General features: G+C 47.3%; 1 protein-coding gene across 3 annotated transcripts in view; it reads left to right on the forward strand.

Moving 5' to 3' along the window:
• The first annotated feature begins 359 nt into the window (after positions 1-359).
• LOC119374104 (probable glucosamine 6-phosphate N-acetyltransferase) overlaps positions 360-21,582 on the forward strand; it is a 51,962-nt gene continuing 30,739 nt past the window's right edge. Inside the window, exon 1 of one of the 3 annotated variants that reach the window (XM_037644172.2) lies at positions 360-538. In XM_037644172.2, the coding sequence (XP_037500100.1) occupies positions 527-538 (12 nt within the window). In that variant the 5' untranslated portion in view covers positions 360-526. Of the gene's footprint in view, positions 539-2,590; positions 2,667-21,582 lie in introns of those variants that run through there. The other 2 variants (XM_049410991.1, XM_037644171.2) reach the window with 2 other exon arrangements.

Consider the following 21,582-nt stretch of genomic DNA (forward strand, 5'->3'; position numbering starts at 1 on the left):
TTAAGCTTAGAAGCTTTGGTCACTTTAGCTGCGTAAACTCCTAAAAAAATATCAGAACTTTTTAACCATACATAGTAGGGGAGGCTAAACCCGCTTCGCAAAAGACTGTATTGCCTGGAAAAATTACCGATCTTGGAGGCAATGCTTTTGTGTAACTTGTTTGTCAATGTATTTTTGATTGTTACACTGCGTCGGCTAATTTACGTTCTTTGCAAAACGGGAGACTCAGCGCACTGTACTCTACTTCCCTGCCTGGTGTCGCTTTTCCTAATGTGCCGCTTTTACAATCAAGCGCTGCATAGAGCCAGCGACGAAGTCGTCGGAAGCCGCCAAGGAGCCGTTTGTCGAGCCTGGCTTTCACCGGTTGTCACGTCGTCTGCAGTAGCGAAAGCGGCGGTGTCAGCTGCTGCATCTGCTGCCACGCACGTCGAAAGAACCACATTCCGACGCCACCTCCTGACGTAGCGCTGAGCGAGGCAACGCACGGCCACCACGAACGACGCCAGCTCTACTCAACGGCCTCACCATGCGCGTAACGGTACGTACTACGCCGTCTTCGCACCTCAGCTGCGACGGAGCGGACGGGTTTCACGCTGGTCGCCGGACCGGTGGCGAAAATGCAAAGCACGGCAGCGGGCCTCACCTGCTCCGTCGGCACCCTTTCGCTGTCGTTCGATGCAGTTAGGGGGCCCTCTTCTGGGGGGACCCCCTGAGTACGCAAAGCCGAGGGCGCTATCCATGCGCGCGCTCTGGAAACCCATTTCTCTCTCCGTTCATCTATCAAGCCGGCCCGCCTGGGCGGCAAGATATACTCCAGCTAAGCGTGCTTGCGGCAGTTCTACATTGTTCATGTAATTTTATTTGTTAATTTTAATACGCACCGTGTTTGTGGCTGCTGCGATTACCGCTGCATATAACTGCTCTCAGGTTGGAAGTGATTACGCGAACTTGGCCAAATATATGCCACGAGGTTCTGTAGGTTGTGGTTCACACTTTGACACGAATGGTTAACGTGTGTGAAGTAAGTTAAATGTCATGATGCGCCGTATACCACGGCCTAGGATTCTAAGGGGCACACCGCGCAGGCATGTATGTGTTCTTTATTGTGGTGCCGTTTTTTTTCTTGATCGATATCGCTACGTACCTTCATGTTCCCATAAAAATTAACACGCAAGTACAACTTAATAGCACATATCCTCACGTGTACCACCGTTAGCATTTTGAATGCCAGAGCTGATGGCGCGCTTCTTTGCTAAGGTTATCGTCCAGTACAAACCTGACGCCGATGAGAAGAAATTTTGACAAAAGAAAGACGCTGGTCAAAATTTGATCGTGATTGATGCAGAGCGCAGCGTCGTTTTATATTCCTCGCACTGCCCACGCGCGATATGCTGCTATAGCGAAATTCCCGTTGTTGCGAAGTCTGATAATACGCGTTAATTAATGCTCGCGTTTCGTAGAGTACCGCGCACGAAACCTTGTTATTGTATTCCATGGGTCGAATTCTGCTTATTTTTATGTACCCAAGTTCTTTTTAACAGGTGAAGTATACGACCACTGCGTGAAATCGGTTCGTTTTACCCGATTAAATTTCAGCAAACAAGCGATCGGCAGTGTGTGTCTCGTACGTATGTCTTCATTTCTCGCAAATCGAGGCGCTTCACTGCAGCTGCGCTTGGGAGTCTCACAAAGCAGTTTAGGTCATGTACCTTTTAGTACATCTATTAATATATGCAAGCGGCATCTATAGTGCCCGTGCGAGAATAGAAACTGGCGGTTGGATTCCGTCTCGTCTGAGGCGCTGATATTGCTTCCGCTCACGCTTCGATCTTGTCCGACTTGTTGGTCCATCGCTGTTGGATGGATGGATGAACAACTTTATTTTAGTCCTTCGGTGCGCGCGATTAGCGTGCAGCGGGCCGCTCCCACGTCGGGACAGAGAGGCCTTGCCCCTCCGCCGCGTCGCGGGCCCGATGGACAGCCCAGAGCTGTGCTTCAAGGTCCGAGCTGCGTAGAGCTCGGTCCCACTCTTCCTTGGTGGTCCTGGCCCCCGGTGCCAGGGGGCAACCCCAGAGCATGTGAGCAAGACTGGCTATTTCTTTACAAAAGCGGCACGCATTGTCAAGATGCGCGTCCGGAAAGATTTTGTGCAGGAACGCCGGGCATGGGTAGGTCAGGCGCATGTTTTAAGACGTATACGTAGCACATACCAGAGCGCAGTGTGAAGCATATGTGGACTTGACACCGGTCTGGTGCGATGGCGAGATCGGAGAGCGCGGTCTGATTTCGCTGACACGTTCACCTTGAAAATCGAAGCGGGAGAGCGCGCGCGGTCGCAAAGGCCGCGCGCAATGTTCACGGCTTCGGCGCGGTGTGAACGCGTGCTTCCGCAGTAAATCGAAGAAGAAAAAATGTATAAAGAGAATGAACGAAAAACGTCAGATCACTCGTTCGCCCTTGCAGTGCAGCGACCGAGCGTAGCAGCATTGAAACTGCGTAGACCCTGAGGATATATAATGGCCGTCTGCATATAAAAAGAGGAACAAAATACAAAGATCGCAACTACAAGGATATGCATTACGTGCGAGTCGATTTCTTGCGAGACAGCGCAGTGTCAACATCGGTGCGGCATGAGACTGTGTTGTGGCAGCTGCCTATGGAGAACGGTAAGCATGATGCGTGTCCCTGACTTGTTGTTCTTTATATATTTTTACCTAAACGTTTCTTTTTTTTTTATGTATACCGCTGCTTCCTTTTCCATGAAGGAATTTTGCTGTCATCAGCGTAGACGCGCTTTTCTCCTTCTTTCATTTATTTTATTTTTATTGTTATTACTTTTTTTTTTTGCTGATAGGCGATGTATACTATAGGCGCAAGCCAGCAGCGAGAACATTTTCAGCGACGATATCCGGTAAAATCGCTAATTAACAAAATATGCTAATTGTCAGCTTTATTATTTTATGGTTAACATATACTTTTGGAATTGAAGCTGGGTAGAGTAATGAAGCCTTGCCTGCTTACCGGAAATCCTTCAACTCGCATCACTTTTGACATATATGGGACCTTTGCCCCGCCACGGTGGTCTAGTGGTTATGGCGCTCGACTGCTGACCCGAAGGTCGCGGGATCGAATCCCGGCCGCGGCAGCTGCATTTTCGATGGAGGAGAAAATGTTTGAGACCGTGTTCTTAGATTTAAGTGCACGTTCAAGAACCCGCTAATTTGGTGCGAGCATTGGAAGACAGCTAACCTGTACGCATGTGTGCCCGGAGTTGTGGAAATCAACAGCGGCTCCGCTCACAGTGACCGGCTTTGAAATTGTGAAAAAGCTATATTTTCATTCGATGCTAATCTTGTTCTGGAAATGCCGGACCCGCTCTCATTAACACTACAATGACATCATGATAATGAGCTAAATTTATGCTGACGTGCGTAGCACATCGTTGCTCATTCAAAAAAGAAAGAAAGAAAAGAGACAGCAGTCCTTAGTGAATCCTTCCTGCGGCTCTGCACTCGCTCCTATCATTCAGCCACGGCAAAGACCATCTTCACGACAATGATGATTCTTTGATTGATGTGCACCAACCGGGTGGTGCTACCAAAAAGATAATAATTTAAAGGAAATATCGAGTCTGCACTCCAGCGAGAGTTCCGCGATATAGCAGGGGCGGCGCCAGGATTTTTTCGGTAGCGTGGGGGGGGGGGGGGGGGGGGTTAGATTGTAAAAACAATGTCAGCTAGCATTGATATATATTTGAAAGAAGGTCTTTCCCATGTCTCATATGCGCGTAATTCCTAAAGGGGATATTTGACGTCGGGATTGACAATCTGGACACTAATTCCGAAATATAGTTTGATCCTGTTTCAGTACATGGCGACAGCATGGAGTGCCTCGCGAAAAGAATTGCTTGCGACCAATCACGTCTCTGTAGCTCATGAACAATCTTAATTATCAAGAAAAAAAATAGACGAAGACAGCCATGTGCATGCCGGGCCGCGTGTTTGAGACTCCTGGCTTAGCTTGGGTCAGCATTTTGCCTTTGTGTAGGGGGTGGGGGGAGGGGACGATCCCCCGTGCCCCCCTCCCCTGACGCATAGAGGGTGAAAACAGTTCTGCGATGAAAATGTAGGCGAGCTAAATTAATGAAGTACCCTCTGCGGAGCAAATAAAAAGCTGGGCTTTCGTAGTAAATGATCGAGGAATCGTCGAAGGCAAGCGGATAATAGAAGCGCTACAAATTCAAGCATAATTTTGCAAATCAAGTAAAGTAAGCGAATTAATTTCGACCACCTTGGGGTGGGTTCTTTAACGAGCGCGTAAACCTGAGCACACGGGTGTTACCTTTTGCATTTCGCCCCCCATCGAAATTTTTCTGGGGCAGTTGGTATCATGATGACAGTGTGAAGGTTCCAGCGAGAACGTAGAGAGAAATGTACATATTTTTGTGCGTTTCTTTTTCTACGTGCTCGCGTCTGAACCTTTATGCTTGAAACCTTGAAACCGTCGTCTTGTAGATGCAAACTGTGCTGTCCACCAATACTATAGCGGCCCGCGTAGGCACAATTGCTTCTGTACCAAAACGCGTCGGCAAGCCCATTCGTGTCGTTTGGAAGTGCGCCTGCTGCGTGCTGTGTGTGTCGCTGCATGATAGCGCGATGACGGAATGACCCATCACGCAAGCTTGAGCTATCAGATAATACATACACACATGGTCATGTTTTATTGCGCGACGTGGTCGAGGAAGTGTAGGTGTTATGCAGGGGTCATTCCACAGCCGCTGTCCCAACCGTGGCTCACGTCGTCCAATACCCATTTGCGGTCTACCCATTTCTCTCTCTCTTCTTTTTAAAATTGAATTACACGTAGATAAGCATTGTAGTTGCGAATTATTCGCCCGCAATATTGTGAGCGAATATTGTTGGCAGGGGCTACAGAAATAGTAAAGACGAAGACTAAATAGCAAATGAAAAATATACTATATGTATATCAGAGGTGTATTCAAATCTGGCAGCCAAAACCGATTCTTCAAAACCTTCGACAGTGCCCTAATTGTGGCGTCTTTTATCGCAGAGTATTAGTACGGGGTATCCCAAGCCCTTGGAGACCGAAATTTTTGTACTTGCTGGCGAACAAGAAGAAAATGAACGCGATGAGAGGACAAAAGAACGCAAGAACGGGGCGCCCCAACGGCTTGGGGTCGATCCGTAAAAACATTTACTGGCTCGCGTGAGTGTGAGTACAAACTTTATTCAGGTCCTGAGGTGAAAGAAAGCGGTGCCGAAGGCCCCGTCAATCAATCCGGCGGCTCCACCCAGGTCGGGGCCGGTAGACAGAGTCCTTCGGCGACGGCCCGGGCCCTCTGGACAGCCTTGAGCTGAGCTATGAGCTCTGTGCTTTGAAGCGCTGAGTCCCATGACGACTGGTCAGAAAAATCTGTACCCGCGTTGGCAGGGCACAGCCAGAGCATGTGCTCGAAATTGTTGTATTCGTGGCCACAGTGCGAGCATACAGCAGGAAAGTCAGGATTGATCCTGCTTAGTGTCGTTGGTGTTATGTATGTTCGAGTCTGCAACTGTCTGTAAGTGATTGCTTGTGCTCTGTTGAGCTTTGTGTGAGGAGGAGGGAAAGTTCGACGTCCTAACCTATGATGAGAGGTGAGTTCGTGGTATGACACGAGCGGGTCTTTGTTATCGAGGTTCCTGCAGGCTGCATTGAAGCGAGGGGGTGGACCGCAGGCGCGGAAAGTGAGCTCTCGCGCCAGTTGGTGTGCCCGCTCGTTTGGGTTGCAGGAAGAAGATCCGGAAATGTTTCCCATGTGAGCCGGGAACCATGTAATGTGTGAGGACGGGAAATTATCTTCGCCCCTTTCTTGGTAGAAGAGCTTGTTGACAACTGTAGCTGCCTTCGAAGAGACGAGGGCAGCCGAAAAAGTTCTTATGGCTGTTCTGGAGTCCGAGTAAATGATAGAGGCTCCCGTGCAGCTTTGAAGGGCCACCGCAATGGCCATTTCTTCTGCTTCGTGGGTGAAGTTGGTAACTACCGTGGCTGCGTTGACGAGCGAGCCATGGGCGTCCACCACGGAGACGGCGTAAGCGCCTCGATTCCAATATCTTGCAGCGTCAACAAAGAGGACTTGCGTTTCGTTGCGCATGATCTTGGCGAGTATGGCCTTGGCTCTCGCTTTTCTCCGTCCTTCGTTGTGGGTCGGGTGTATGTTTCTGGGAATCGGATCAACAGTTATCGCTTGCGTGGCGTTTTTGCAAAGTTGTGACTTCTCTGGTGGCATGAAGAGGGGCTGAATGCCGGCTTCCAACAAGATCTCGTTGCCCGCCCTTGAGAGCGAGAGCCGACTAATTTGGGCATGCCGCTGTGCCTCAAACAGTTCGGTAGCTGTATTGTGCAGGCCCAATTGGAGGAGTCGTTCCGTACTAGTATTTCGAGGGAGGCTCAGGACCCTTTTCAATCCTGTTCTAATTAGTGTATCGATTTTATTGAGCTCTGTCTTCTTCCAGTTGAGGAAAGGGGCGGCGTACGTTACTTGGCTGATGAGAAAGGCGTGAAATGCTTTCATGAGGTTGTCTTCTTTCAGGCCGTCCCTTCTGTTGGCGACCCGTGATATAACCCTGGTGAAGTTGAGGACACTCTTTTCTATGCGTTTGAGTGCCTCCACGTTGTCACCGCTGTAAGCCCCAATGACCATACCGAGGACCTTGATTGTGTTACACCTGGGGATACTGCCTCCGTCCCTGGTACTTAGGTGAACGGGGAGGCAGCTAAGGGGCTGTCCCTTCCTGGGGCCGCGTTTGCACAGAAGGAGCTCTGATTTGCTGGGAGACAGCTTCAGTCCCGTATTTTTAAGAAAAGCTTCTGTGGTGTCCAGCGCTTGCTGCAGGTTCTGCTCCAGAGCGCCTAGTGGGCCGCTGGCAGACCAAATGGTAATGTCGTCCGCGTAAATCGCGTGTCCTACCCCCTGGACTCTTGAGAGTTGGTTGGACAGATCGTGCATAGCGATGTTGAAAAGAAGCGGCGAAAGCACTGTTACTGGCTCGCAGTCTTGCTCGAAGGGTGCATTAGCAGGTGCTGCTTTATTGCCGTGCCTTGCGGTTCGTGGTGCATATGGCGGCAGCTATCACGCAGGCTGCGTTGCAATGAACACGACACTGTTCAGCCACACAAACCTCTCAGCTCCGTGCCCTCAGCTAGCTGACGTCCAACGCAGAGCTCATAGGCGTGCGCAGGGTTCCCCTTCAGGGTGGGGGAGGGGGGGGGGCGAAGGTTCGTCGCAGCGCCCCCCTTCCCAATTATGGCAATGTATGGCGCCCCCTCCCCACCCTGTCAATGTGTGGGGCTCACTTTGCGCCCCCCTCTCAGGTGAATAGGGGGGGGGGGGGCGGCCGCTCCCACCCCCACCCCCCGTGCGCACGTCTATGGGTGTAACGCAACCAAAAAATGGAGCTACAGCTTATTTAGAAAGCTTGCGTATAAGGCGTTTTCTGTTTTATGAATATACCCTAAGGGCAATTGTTATATATACGGTCATTGATCGACATGCAAGTGTGGCCTAGCTAACTCGGCCCCAGCTAATTAGGAATATGGGCAACGACAGTCCCGTATCCAGGGTGGTGTTTCACCAACAAATAAATAATGAAAATAGGTGTTTTTCTCAAATAGTCAAGGCCATCAGCAAGCCTCCCCCCCCCCCCCCCCCCCACCCACCGCAAAAAATTCCTGGCCACGGGCCTGGGCAACGGGATACGGTGATTAAGATACGCGACCGGCGTTCTCTTAGTGGTCGCCTCGCCCATACTCGTAAATTTTAATTGTTGTCAACGCAATTTACATTATGAAAACTAATTGCCATAGACAATTACTTGCATAATTGAGGAAATTTCAACGTCATATGTCTTGCATGCATCGCGTTCGAAGACATCCTGCTTTCCAGTACGTATCATTCCTAATTACTTTTTTTTTTGCGTTTCAAATTTTTGGTGATAAAGGCGGAACAAGATGCCAGTGTGAACTCTGCGCACGCTACTACGTGCATTCCCTTATTTCTGTGAAGGTTCGTTTAAAAACTGCGCACGCTTGTCATTGAGCCACGGTGGTTAGACAAAGCCTATTTTTATTAACAATCCATCATTGTGTGAATTATAACGCCAGCGCATTTAGGAAGGATATGCTAAATATAGCACATGCAGAATCGCGTTGTCACGGTGTGCGCTCGTTCCGTTGTGCACCGGGAGGTGCTGTCGAGGCGACCACATTCGTGACACACGCCGTCGCTTTTATAGTTCTGGCAGTTGTCTGTCGTGAAACGGCTTGCACGATTGTCGTGTTCGTGCGACGTACGCCGTGGGCTTTCCCAAGGATATACCGTGCATGTGTAAACCTCTTGAATAAACAGAGAAGTGATTCCCGAGGAGGAGGAGGAGAGTATAATAATGCAGCTTTTTTTTTTTTGCAACCAAGCTTGCAGAAAATTAATAATTTTTCTCTGTTGCCAAGCTTCGAAACTTCAGGCCCCACGCTCAGAAGCACCTGCGCCAGTTAAGTGCAGCTTCGGAACGCTGAGTGACACTTTAGGTACGCGGTGATGAATGGGAAAACAGAGCACACTTATAGCAATGAAGTGGCGACAGCGCGTTTTTCGAAGGTTTAGATGAAAAAAAAAACGGAAATGTGATTGTTTTACGAGTATATATATAATTATAAAGTGACAGCACAGTTATTTTTTTTCTCACCCAAAAATGCAGCTTCTTTTTATACAAGCGTTCCAAGTCAATACCGGCCGCGCTTCCTGAATGATTAGTGAACGTAGGGACTTACCGTATTCCTACGGTAAGAGACAGGACAACCGCTATCTTTTTCTGTAGTCCTTGTGCGTGTTCGCTAGTAATATGAAAGCATACATTCAGTCAATACCAACTAGCCCAGCTAAATGCATTAACGAGATATAGTCCGGCGTGCACGTACTAAAGAACCCGAGGTGGACGAGATTTCCAGAGTCCTCCACTACGGCATCCGGCCCTTATAGTCATAACGTGGTTTTGGCGCACTTAAAACCCCAAATATTATTATCATCGCTGCAATTTCACTGCGATATCACCGTGACCGCAGGTTCCAACATCACGAGCAAACGTCATGGCGCTCGACGCCCCCCTGCAGCGGAAACGGTGCGAGGGTCCCCTAGCAAAAATGCCAATAGAATTTTCTATTGGTCTTATAGAAAAATCTTATTTGTTATATAAGTGCTCAACTAGAGCTTTATAGGTCTTATTAGAATTCTTTTGTCACCAATAGAGACCAATTGACAACATCTATTTGTCACCGATAGGACCAATAAATTTTTTATTTGTGCAATAAGAGACATCTATTTGTCACCAATGGAACCAATAGGTATATGTTAGTACCAATAGGTGGCAGCTATTTGTCACTTATAGAACCAGTAGGCACCAATAGGCTTTAATAGGCGACGTCTATTTGTCACCTATAGAACCAATAAATAGCACCTATTTGCATGGGCGTCCGCAAGGGGGGGCAAGGGGGGGCATCTGCCCCCCCCCCCCCCCTGGAATTCGGGATATATATATATGAAAGAGAGGGGGGGGGGTACTTTTAGCGTTGTATCGTGGCCAAAGTTTTCCCAAAGCTAGAGCGGGTCGTATGTATCTCTTCTCGTGTGTGCACGGCCTGGCGCCGCGGGCTAACTGCGGTACCATCTGAACTTGGACCATCTGTGTGATGTGTAGAAGCGACATTTCTCTTTTCCCCTTTCCTTGGTCGCTTGCTCAGGCCGCCTTTTTATCTACCCTACGAAGATAAGACAGGGATAAACCGCCCGCCTCGCCCGCCTCCGGCGGCTCTCCGTCTTTCCTACCGCTGTTCTTTCCCTCCCTAGTTCTGCAGCTGTTGACGAATGCCCCAACAAAGCAATTGTTGATGTTGCTGCCTTCGTTATTTCTCTCTTTCTTCTTTTCCTTTCTCCTTTTTTTTATCTTTTCTTGAAATTCTCGTTTGGCACCCAAACTGGGCGGGCGGCCCTGGTGCAGCAGGTTGGGCCATGTCATTTCAATTACATCCTCCGAAGGAGGCTGCACCGCGCGCCAGCCGAAACTGTTACGATAAAATAAATATTTGTTTTGTTTCTTATATTGTAGCACGAAGGAGTTTTTCACAAGTTTTATGACGGTAGCCAGAAGTAGTTCTCTTTATGCCTATATATATATATATATATATATATATATATATATATATATATATATATATATATATATATATATATATATATATATATATATATATATATATATATCTAGACGTCAAGTCATGGCAGTGAGACTGCCTGCGATGGCTATTGAAGATAGCGAATAATTCTGAGATACAAGTTTCATGTTTTCTTTTCCTGAACTAAGAGATTTACGCAGTCTGACACAAGAACTTCAGTTTTCACAAAATTGACGGCTACATTTAGCAAGAAATCATTACCGCTACACTTCGTTAAAAGACTGTAACAATATCCCATGGCGTCGCGCCTCTCACCACCCAAGCTCCCAAACAATGCTTTTATATCGGTCACTCAGAAAGCTTGTGGGCTTGTACAAGTTGCATGCTGTGCTTTGTTGTGGAGCTCAAGTTGCCCTTGTTGTTGGTCCTTATAAGGCGTCGATTATACCTTCACAACAGCGGGCCTTCATGCTCATGCAAATTAAATCGCCTTACTATTTTCGGGAGTCATGTACTTATGTTGCTTACATGTTTAGTTAATGTTGCGGCAATGTCATACGCATCTCAAAATAAAATACTACTGCATGTGCATGTTAGTTTTTTAGGAATGTGTCTAAACCCTGACAAAAGAATCGTGAAGTACAGCGTGTACGAAGGCGACATGATGAGTACTCGTAGGAAGTGACGACACTGACGAGTCACGACGGAGGATGTATTTATATAATCAGAAGCAGAAATTAATTTACAAAAAAGGACAAACTTTGCAGTACCTACTGTACTCATTGTTCATTTGGTTAGAGCCTAAGTATAGCCGTGGTACAGGGTTTGCCTGGAGCTTCAGCTCAGACTGTACTGGCTATCGAGATTTTGCTCGCGCTAAAATAAAAAAAAACTTGGTTAACAAGCATCAATAAAGCCTTCTTCCTATGGGAGTCTCTTTTGGCCCCCGACACACATCCGTGCAGCCGTGCCCATCCGCGCGATGATTACAGCCTAATGGCAACGCGCCTATGCTTAAACACTTAAACCGTGACTGATGGTTGTCAACGACGAAAGGAAAAGAGCCGCCACGAATGGGCCGGCGACGCACCCTGCGAAACGAGTGAAAGCAGCCCCCGCTTTTGCGCTTTGGGTGGCACCTCTGGTCTGTCCTTTTGCCGGGCACGTGTCCTTTTGCCGTCTTCGAAAGGTGTCATCGTTAAAAAGGGCTGAAGGGCGATCTGTTCTAATCATTTCGACACGTTCAGACGCCGGGCACCTCCAAGTCCGATGGTAGCAGTGCCGGCACGCATGTGTTCCGACCCTTCTTCAGGGGAGGTCTCTGTTGTTCAGCTCTGTAGAGAGATAGCGGCACGAAAAGAGACACCGTACAGGGCATTGTGTTTTCGCCTTCGTTGCTCACTGTGTTCGGAATACGCTGGTACGCCCGAGCCGGCAACCCTTGTGAGCACGCATCTTGTTGAGTGCACCTCCAGTGTGGGGGACCTCAACAAGGTAGCAAATTCGGCGAGTCGGAATATATTTATGATGGCCAGCCCTGCGCTATGGTGCCTGCGCCTTTGTTGCGCTATCCATCACGGGGAACCTCGCCAGAGCGGCGACAGCGCGTAAACGATTCCAGCCATCTTCCCACTTTGTGGTGCGCGCAATGTCCTGTCTACAAGGGGAGCCTACACGGCCACATGGTTCCGTTTTTTCGACAGTAAGCCCCTGAACCCGTGCGCCTCTGTTTGTGTGGTTCAGTGTGTTTAAGTGCATGGCTATGCGGAGATGAAACAACCAGGACACTGGACGAGAGAGCAACGAGCGGCAAGCAGTGCATGGCCCGGTCGCTCGACTGTGCGGGTGCGCGAGCGAGATTGAGCTAGACGAATGAATTTGTGAGCGTGTGTATTAGCCGGTAAATAAGATTTCCTTGTAAATATAATGCTTTCGTGTTTTTAACGTGAGCATTTGAATAATTATCCTTCCAGTCAGTGTGCGTATATTTTCTAGTGGTCAACCACCAGGAACTCTGACAGCTTTGCCTCGTCCGGTCCCCAATTATGGATATCCGACGCTTCTTCAAGCGTCCACGGGTGTCTGACGGAGTGTCACTGAGCTGTCCGGCGGACGATTCTAGTGTGGCGTGTGACGATTTTGCAGAAGTTGACCAGCCTAGTGAATGTGATGCAGACTTTCACCAACGGACTGTGCCTGAGGTCGTCGCCACCATGGAAGAGGTTCCACCATCAGTGAGCTACCACGACACAGTAAGCCACGATGATACTTCTCCTTGCTTGGGATTAAATAACAGTGACAACAGCAAGCAAGCAACTAACATTTCTCTAGAATGTGATTTGGGAGAGTTTCTAGACAAAGCTAAACTCGCGGGCATACCAGACAATTTGAAGTTACGCCTTCTGACTAATTCATGGTCGCCAAATGCTACATATGACTTTAAGAAAGATGTAACACCTTGCAAGAGGACTTTTCGCTACCAATGGCTGGCAGATTACGCCCCTTGGTTTGCGTACTCAGCGACACTGAAAGGCGCCCTTTGTCGTTTCTGCGTCACCTTTCCTCCAAATGTTCATCGGGGTACTCAAGGTAGCTTTATCGTGCGCACTTTCAGTAACTACAAAAAAATGCACGAGGCGTGCAGGGATCATGGGAAATCCCAATGGCACCAGGAAGCAATGGCCGCCTCACAGAACTTTATGGGTGTGGTATCAGGCAAGAAATTACCCGTTGTACAGCAGCTAAACAAAGCCCTGCACGAGCAAGTTGAAAGGAACCGCCAGAAACTATTTCCGATCATTTCCACCATTATATTTTGTGCAACGCATGACTTGCCAGTACGCGGGAAGCAGTCTGACAGTGGAGTTTTCAGTGATCTCCTTGACTTTCGGGTAGAAGCAGGAGATACCTGGCTTCAAGAACACTTTGCATCTTCTCCTGGTAATGCAAAGTACACTTCCGCCCGAGTCCAGAACGAGATCATCACAATCTGTGGCGACATCCTGAGGGAGGAAATAGTGGCTGAAGTTAACACAGCATTTGCTTTTTCCGTCCTTGCGGACGAAACTGCACAGAGCAGATGTCTATAGGCATTCGCTTCATTGACAAGAGAGGAACGGATGCCTGCGTTCGAGAGCATTTTATGGGATTTGTAGAGTTGAATCAGCTGAACTCAGCTTGCATCGCCGCCGCAATCTTGAAGTTTTTAAAGGATGCTGGGCTGATTCTTTCGAACCTCGTTGGACAGGGGTATGATGGATGCTCCACAATGGCTTGAAGAGAAGCTGGAGTTAACAGAATAATACAGAAAGAACTTCCAAAGGCACTATTTTTCCACTGCGCAAGCCACAAACTGAATCTCGTGATCAACGATTTGAACGAAGTCTCTGAAATTCGCAACACAATTGGGATAATCAAGCAAACCACAAACTTCTTCCGTGAGAGCGTACTTCGAAGGAAATTGGTGCCCAACATTCCGATGCTGTGTGAAACAAGGTGGTCTGCAAAATACAAGTCAATTAGGATCTTCTCTCAACATTACGTGGCCATAGTTGAAGCCCTCCAGGAGCTCGTATCAATGGAATCAACCTCGAATGCTGCAACTAGCAACGAGCTCACATCCTCTACTGTGCAACGACAAGCTCACCTTTCATTGTCTGCTTGCACATCGTAGCGAAGTACAGCGCACGACTGGAACCTGTTACGAACGTTCTGCAGAGTGTAACCATGAACTTTCATTCTGTACACGACTACATCACTGAGCTGCAGAATATATTTCGCGACCACCGGACTAACGCTGAAGAGCAGTTTTCTGACATCATGAGAACAGCAAGTGAGGCAGCCAATCGCTTTAATATAGTGATATCTGTGCCAAGGCAAGCCTCTCGTCAAACCCACCGAGACAACTACGGGATACAGTCGCCGGAGAAATATTACCGCGTGGCAATATATGTGCCTTACTTGGACTCTCTCACTGCTTCTTAATTGGCTCGCCCCTTTTCTGACACTAATGAGAAGAGCTTCAAGCTTCTGCAGCTTCATCCAACAAAAAAACATGGCTGATCCCTCCGTCATAGGAATCGGTATAACACGAAAGTGAAACGTGTCTTCACAGAAGTAGTGCTTATTGTGTAGTGATATGAGACCTTGTACAATGTCTATTCGTGTTTGGCAGCTATAGCACCGTTTGACGTGGATGCACCCATGTTGACAGCATGTCTCTATCGCGACGACTAACGCCCATGATCATGATTAAACCGTTGTGGTATCTTACGGTGCGAACATATATTTGGACACAGGGAATCGTGAATCCCGCGTAAGGATGATATCAACAAGCTCATAATCAACATCGGTACCCGGTATGCACTTCTTCAAAGCGTCGTCAATTAAGGAGAGAAACGGCACGGTGTCCGCTTTCTAGTAATGGGTAGCCGACGCCTGTGCTCATGCATTCATAACACACACTGCACTTCAGCAACGCGGGAGGTAGAGGTTCGTAGCCTGAGCCGCAAACGCGTGCGTCCCGCTGGCCTCTGTCTCGCAGGCGCTGCTCTCGCTCCACCAAGGCACGACATTCGCCCGGCGAAATCGCGTCCTTTCTGCTACGCATATTGCAGCAGTTTTTTTAGTCGGTGCTCTCGCAATTGAAGCAGTCGGCGGCAGAGAAATCCCGTTCGTGCACGTGGAAGCTGCACTACTCCGATGAGCCGACGCACGCTAACACGAATCCAAAGGCAAAGAACGTAACTGCGTCAAGGGTGCCTCGGCGACGCCAGCGCGGCCAGTCTACCTCGGTCACGTGACCGGCGAGACTGAATGTCCAACGAGACGGAATGTCCAACCGAGACGGAATGTCCATCGAGACTGAATGTCCAACGAGACTGAATGTCCAACCGAGACGGAATGTACAACGAGACGGAATGTCCAACGAGACGGAATGTACAACCGAGACGGAATGTCCAACGAGACTGAATGTCCAACGAGACGGAATGTCCAATTTAGAACAGATAAACGTGTCCTCGTTTGAGATTTCTCAGACAACTGATTCATTGGGTTAAGATAGCCTAACGGAAGATCGCATTTTTTTGTGTGTGTTTTGCAAATATTGACTGTCTGTGGCGTTGGGCGTCGTATTTTTGTTTCCGTATTCGCTTTACTGCATTTACCATAATTTCAAGTTTTGTAAGTTTTATTTCTATTTTGTATTTTTAGTTTTCATTTGTATATTGAATATGTTACTTTAATGCTTTATTTTGTTTGTTTGCATACTTTGCTGTTCCTGTTTATGTTTGTCATAAATCGGACATCACAGCCCCTTAAAGGATTACGAGAGAGGGCGCTCCCTCGTCCACTCTGTGCGGTATCTATCTGCGTTTAATCCCTGAGAGTGTTACCAGCGCCACTCGTAGATAAGGCGGCGAGTGTGAAACACTATTTTTGCCAGAAAGCGTCACGAGGCAGGACGAATCCCTTGCTATGAAAGTGCGAAAGAAGAATAGTTCGAGAGACTCAGTTATTTGTTAGAAAACCAACAGCCAATTAGGCCAAATAAAACATTGGGGACATTATTTGTCGCTTTTTTTTTAACTGCGATGTAATAATTACAACCCATATGCAACGAAATCCAAGTAGACGAAAAAACACCCTTTCCATCGGTGGGATCCGAACCCGCAACCTTATAATTACGGCGACGATTTGCGCTTGCTAACACTCCCGGGGATCAAGCTCACGTAAATACCCAACAAAGTGGACGAGGGAGCGCCCTCCGTCGTAGCCTAATTGTTAGAGCATCAGACGCGTAATGCGAAAGTTGTGGGTTCGAATCCCACCGAAAGAAAGTGTGCTTTTTCGTCCCATTTAAGTCCTTTCAATTTAGGTCATATTCATTACACTACAGTTAAAAAGATCAACAAATAACGTACCTATGCTTTCCTTGGCTGGATTGTTGGCTTTCTGCGAGCCCCTAGAACAATTCTTCTTTCCTCTTAAAGAATGCGGGTCGAAGAAGCTAGGGAGGAAATTTTCCTTTAAAATTAAATTCTTTGGTTTTACGCGCCAGAACCACGAAATGATTATGAAGCATGCTGAGTGTGGGATATCAGTTTTAGTTTTGACTACCTTGATGGAAACATGTCATGGCATTTCCGCTACAAGAGAACTGCAGGCCGGTCTAGGAAAAAGAGGTGGTGTCACCAAAATTTGAGGCTATAAAAAGCCTACTGTAGGCTTTCTCTGTAAGCAAGGACGCTCAGCACGAAGTATTGCACGCAGCAAACGTTTAGAATATATTTTAATTCACTTCCAAAGTCTGTATAAATGCTCATTCTCGCGATCGAAACCCATCGCTAGCGTGACTGACACCGACGTCACTGTGTAGGAAGCGTAACGAAAGTTTTAGTGACGTCACACCACATTAGAGTGACGTGCAATGAGCGGTGACCTACACCTCCGCTGCACCGGGCCAGTCAAGAGAGCATCAGGCCATCCGCTGCGAACTGCTCATTTTAGGGGCGTAGCTCCTCTTAGTCTAACCTTGTCACGTCTTCGTTGTCCGGCGTAAACGGCAGTATCTCTGTCCGGCGTAAACGGCAGACGGCGCTGTCTCATAGAAGTACATACAAACTGCAGTTCAGGGACGATATTCTAGATGGCGCTGTACACAATCTGTGTCGTCATCACCATTTCTCGTCTCATTTCCTAGATGGCGTTGGTCCAATAGAATTGTGTGCAATATGGCGCTTGTGTGAGTCGACACGAGATGGCGCTAGAAGCGCCGCTGCTCTCCGATTGGCTGCTGCGCGGGCTGCGCGGGGAGCGAGCGCCTCTCTCATTCTCCTGGATCGTCGCCGTACGTGTCGGATCGTTGGTGGAGCTTGAACGATGCGCAGCGGCGGGCGCTCACTTGGCTGCAGCCAGGCGCATCCCGAGACGGTGCGCGCCAAGGACGCCGCTGTGAAACGGGCTCAACGAGAAGCCGATCCCGAGACCATGATTGCTTCAGGAGCTTCGCCCAAGCTCTTCATCATTCACCCGTGGATATGCTGTAATTTTTTTTTCTGAGCTTATTGCCGAAGTAGCCAATCTTGTTCGCGTTTTGCAAAGTGCTTCGCGTGAATAATTTTTCATTACAACACATAGCATACAGGTAATCGGTGGCGACAATAAAACCGTTTTTATGATGTTTAAAATCATTTGAGGACTTTTCAGAAACGGCATGAACACGAGCTTTTCTATTACTCTTCCAATGATGTCGATATTAGTGCTGTGAAGCTCAAGTGAAAAAAAAAACTGGGTCGGGAACAGACTTGTACGCATTACAGAGAAAGAGCGTCAGCGATTACAATTACCTTTTTAAAAAAACTAAAGGATCACCGAGAGAAAACTGAAAGCTAATCGATTACTCAACAAGGTGAGGTACCGGGCTATTTGGTTTTGCATAATTGTTAAACTGTGGTAAAGTTACAGGTACATATTTTTAGGGAGGAGGCACATAAAAAAAGCATGAAAAGCGCAAACTTTCAACTCGATTTGTTGAAAAGGCATCAAGTTATATGAACACGAGCAAACGGGTGCAAAAGGTAGCTCTTTAAATATTTTTTTCTTTTTTTTAAATAATTCTTTTTTGCGTCTTGTTTCCTATTTTATTCCCTCGTGTCTTTGCGCTTTCTCTCTCTCTCTCTCTCTCTCTCTCTCTCTCTCTCTATATATATATATATATATATATATATATATATATATATATATATATATATATATATATATATATGTATATATATATCCTTGCCGTGCGTAATACGCAGTCTCAGCGCCACGTCCTATACCGAATTTTCACGCACGTCGCAAATGTTAGGGCACATTCGGAAAATTTTCACAGCAAATATTGGGATGTGTGGAACGAAAACGGAAAAGTGAAATTTGTGACCGGGACGGAATGTCCAACGAGACGGAATGTCCAACCGAGACTGAATGTCCAACGAGACTGTATGTCCAACGAGACTGAATGTCCAACCGAGACGGAATGTCCAACGAGACTGTATGTCCAACGAGACTGGATGTCCAACCGAGACGGAATGTTCAACGAGACGAAATGTCCAACGAGACTGAATGTCCACTATTGGACATTCAGTCTCGTTGTACATTCCGTCTCGTTGGACATTCAGGCCGCAAGCGTCTACCTCTCTGGTATCGAGACGCTTTAACCATGACCGCCGATGTCACGTGCAATCTCGGAGTAAGCGCTAGTAAGTGTCGATCGTGAAGCATTACTTCTTTTCACCTCTCACAGACGGCGGCACCGCCCCGCTCCGCCCGCCGCGAAAGAGAACGTGTGAAAGATATAAGGCGCGTTCGCGCCGTGCCTAGCATCTCCCAAGTTGGCTTAGTCGGTAGAGCGTCGGGCGCTTGCCGTCGCGGCCGCAACGTCGTGGGTTCGATTCCCAGCGGGGTATCTTTTTCTTGGTTTTTTTCTTTCGCACCCGTTGGCGTCCATTTTATCAACGTCATATCCGTGACGGATGTACTTGGTGGACCCCGGCATAAAACACTTTCGTGTTAAAATGAAGTCTTTGAGCCTTGTTGAGTTTGCTGTCCTCGCTGATGAACTCTAAGAATTTTATAGCATCGAGAACTCCGAGGAAGAGAGCATATCTTGGTACGAGATGTGGCACAACAAAACTAGGGACACCTCAGAATTAACATATTCTGAACTCTTGATTCAGGCCAAGACATTCTTCCCCGCTGTCGCAATTACCTACAAAAGAAAGGCATTTACCTGCAAAAGGCATCGCATTTACCTACAAAAGAAAGGCATTTGTATCGAGTCCAGTGTAGTACCAATTTCAGTACATCTTTTTATCTCGTATTGACCAGGCACTACAATGTGTTTCTACTTCATTTCATCCATTTTCTATTTTTAGGTATGTTGACGATTTTTTTTATTGTTTAATATAAGATATGTCATGTGCCTTACCATGAAATGGTATATTTCATTTTAGGTGCCTTGAAGACGAATTCTAAGGAACTAACTTTCACTCATGAGCTTCAGACTGACAATTGTTTGCAGTTTTTAGATATTTGCCCGGCTTTGAAAAACGATCATGTTTCTTGCGCTTACTTTCCTCGCAGCACAAAAGCGCTATTGTCTTATGATTGTTCAATGTGCATCGCTCTGTATTGCCTTCAATCTGCGTTGCGCGGGTCGTGTTCGCACATGATGTACTAGCCTTTGCACTCAGATTGGCAAACTCCAAAAAGGCTGGCTTCCCTCGGATGGTCTTGGTTGACGTCGCCGAGTCTTTACTACGGAAAGTGAAAATCAGTACTCTGGAAGAGCACAGAGCACTTGAGAGAACCGGAGCGTGCAAAACCACAAGTGCTACCGTGCGTGCACAAAGTGAGCCATAACCTGAAGAAGGTGGCCACTAGCCGTGGAATTCCTGTTGTGTTTTCCGCTCCAAATTAACTGGCACAGCTGTGCCAGCGAACCGCTAGTGCTAAGCAGCAAGGGTGCCAAAAGAGGCACGTGAAACCCTTCAGGCGACGTGCCGAGGGTGTTGTCTACCAAATTCCTGTGAGCTGTGGCAATGGCAAGGCCTATACATAGGACAAACGGGACGTAATGACCACCCGAGGGAGCACGCCAATAGTATTGGTAAAAGTGATGGTGCGCATCTTCCGGTGCATGTTAAGGCATGCGCATATATGCCACGTTTCGAGCAAGCTAATATCGTTGGCAAGAGCAGAGACCAAACGGCGAGATAACTTTTAGAAACGTTTCATATTTCAAGGAATGGGTCCGCTTGTGTCAGTGGCACATCATTTGTATCGTATCAATCTGAGAGATCCTTTTTAATGGACAGCTTACGTATTGACATGCTGACGTCACAGTTTCACGCCCCTGGGATAAGCGTATACGTTTTCTTGATTTCCAATCTTCGCCGGCAATAAACAGTTCGTAGTTTGGTGCCCCTCTGACTCTTTCCTCTGTCTTTTTTCATGTTTCTAGCTTTGCGCCAAAATTAACACGTTGAGAGCGGTCTATGTTTTCCTATGTTTTCGCATATTGCTTATTAGGTTTAGTTATTTGTTCATTAACAAAATCCAATGTATTTTCCAATCCAATGATTCGTTGTTTCGATTTTTTTTCGCACGTGCGTAACTCAGACCATAAATAGTGCCTTTTTAGTGCTAACCTACCATACCCCCCCCCCCCGCCCAGCGGTTGCCCCCCCCCTGAAAAAAGTTCTGCGGACGCCCTTGCCTATTTGTCATTTAAATTGCCACCAAAGTCACAGGGTTATGCATGGTATTAAAAGGCCACCTATATGTATTTAATTCTTACAGGGTCATGCAGTAGCGAATTCAGCCAAACGGCAGTGTTTGATTTGTTCAGTATTTGAGCAAAGTGGCAGCCGTTTTACATAAGTGTTCCAAAATATCGCAGCCATATTTTTCATAAATCTCACCAAAATAATTACACAGACGCCTGTAGTGCAATTTCATTCTGTACTCAAGGTTATGGTTATGCAATATTTGTGGGATAAACCCGCAAAAAGACAGGTTTACAGAAAGAGAAAGTTATCATAGTTGAAAAGGGAACGCCACAGTATAGGTAATGTTTTAATTGGGGTACTCAATGTTCTTGTAAAGGCAGCAATTTGTACTCTGCTATCCTTGCATGGTGCAAACGGGGTGGGAAAATAAGCTGCTAATAAAATAAGCGAAGTCAGCATATAAGGTAGAAGTCGTCATTTCCTGCTTGAATGTGTGCACATAATGTATACATAGTTGTTTTCAGCCGGTGGGCTATTGCGATTCTTTCAGTTAACCTCCCTGCCTTTCCTACATTCCTTCTCTCTCTCGACAGCACGCTATGGAATGAATGAATGAATGAATTGAACCTTTATTTCACAGGAGAGGAAGGCGCTCGGCCGCAGTTTGGGAATAGGTGGGGAAGGGATTGTTCGGTAAACAGCATATGCACAATAAATTAACATGACTTGGTGCGAATCCGTTTTCGGTATAAGTTCAATGGAGTCGCTCTCGCGCGAGATCGTCGACCTCTTCTACACCACTCGAAACAGGCCACTTATACTAGCATAGTTCGCAAGTGCTTTTTGTGCTTCATCATTCGACTGTAGCACGCTTCCTAAAGCGCTTATGTCGTCGCGTGGCAAGTGTTGGATGCGTGTTCTTCCTCGCGAGAAAGCTGAGCAAATCCAAATTAGGTGGTGTAAATCTGCTCTGCATAATTCTTGACAATGTGGGCATCGGGGAGAAGTGTTTGCAATTGCTTGTCTGGGCCTAATCCATTTGTCAAGTACATGTGGTGTGTATGCTGCATTGGCCATAACCTTATTC

Source organism: Rhipicephalus sanguineus, chromosome 11 (genome assembly GCF_013339695.2).
Source record: "Rhipicephalus sanguineus isolate Rsan-2018 chromosome 11, BIME_Rsan_1.4, whole genome shotgun sequence".
NCBI classification, from domain to species: Eukaryota; Metazoa; Arthropoda; class Arachnida; order Ixodida; family Ixodidae; genus Rhipicephalus; species Rhipicephalus sanguineus.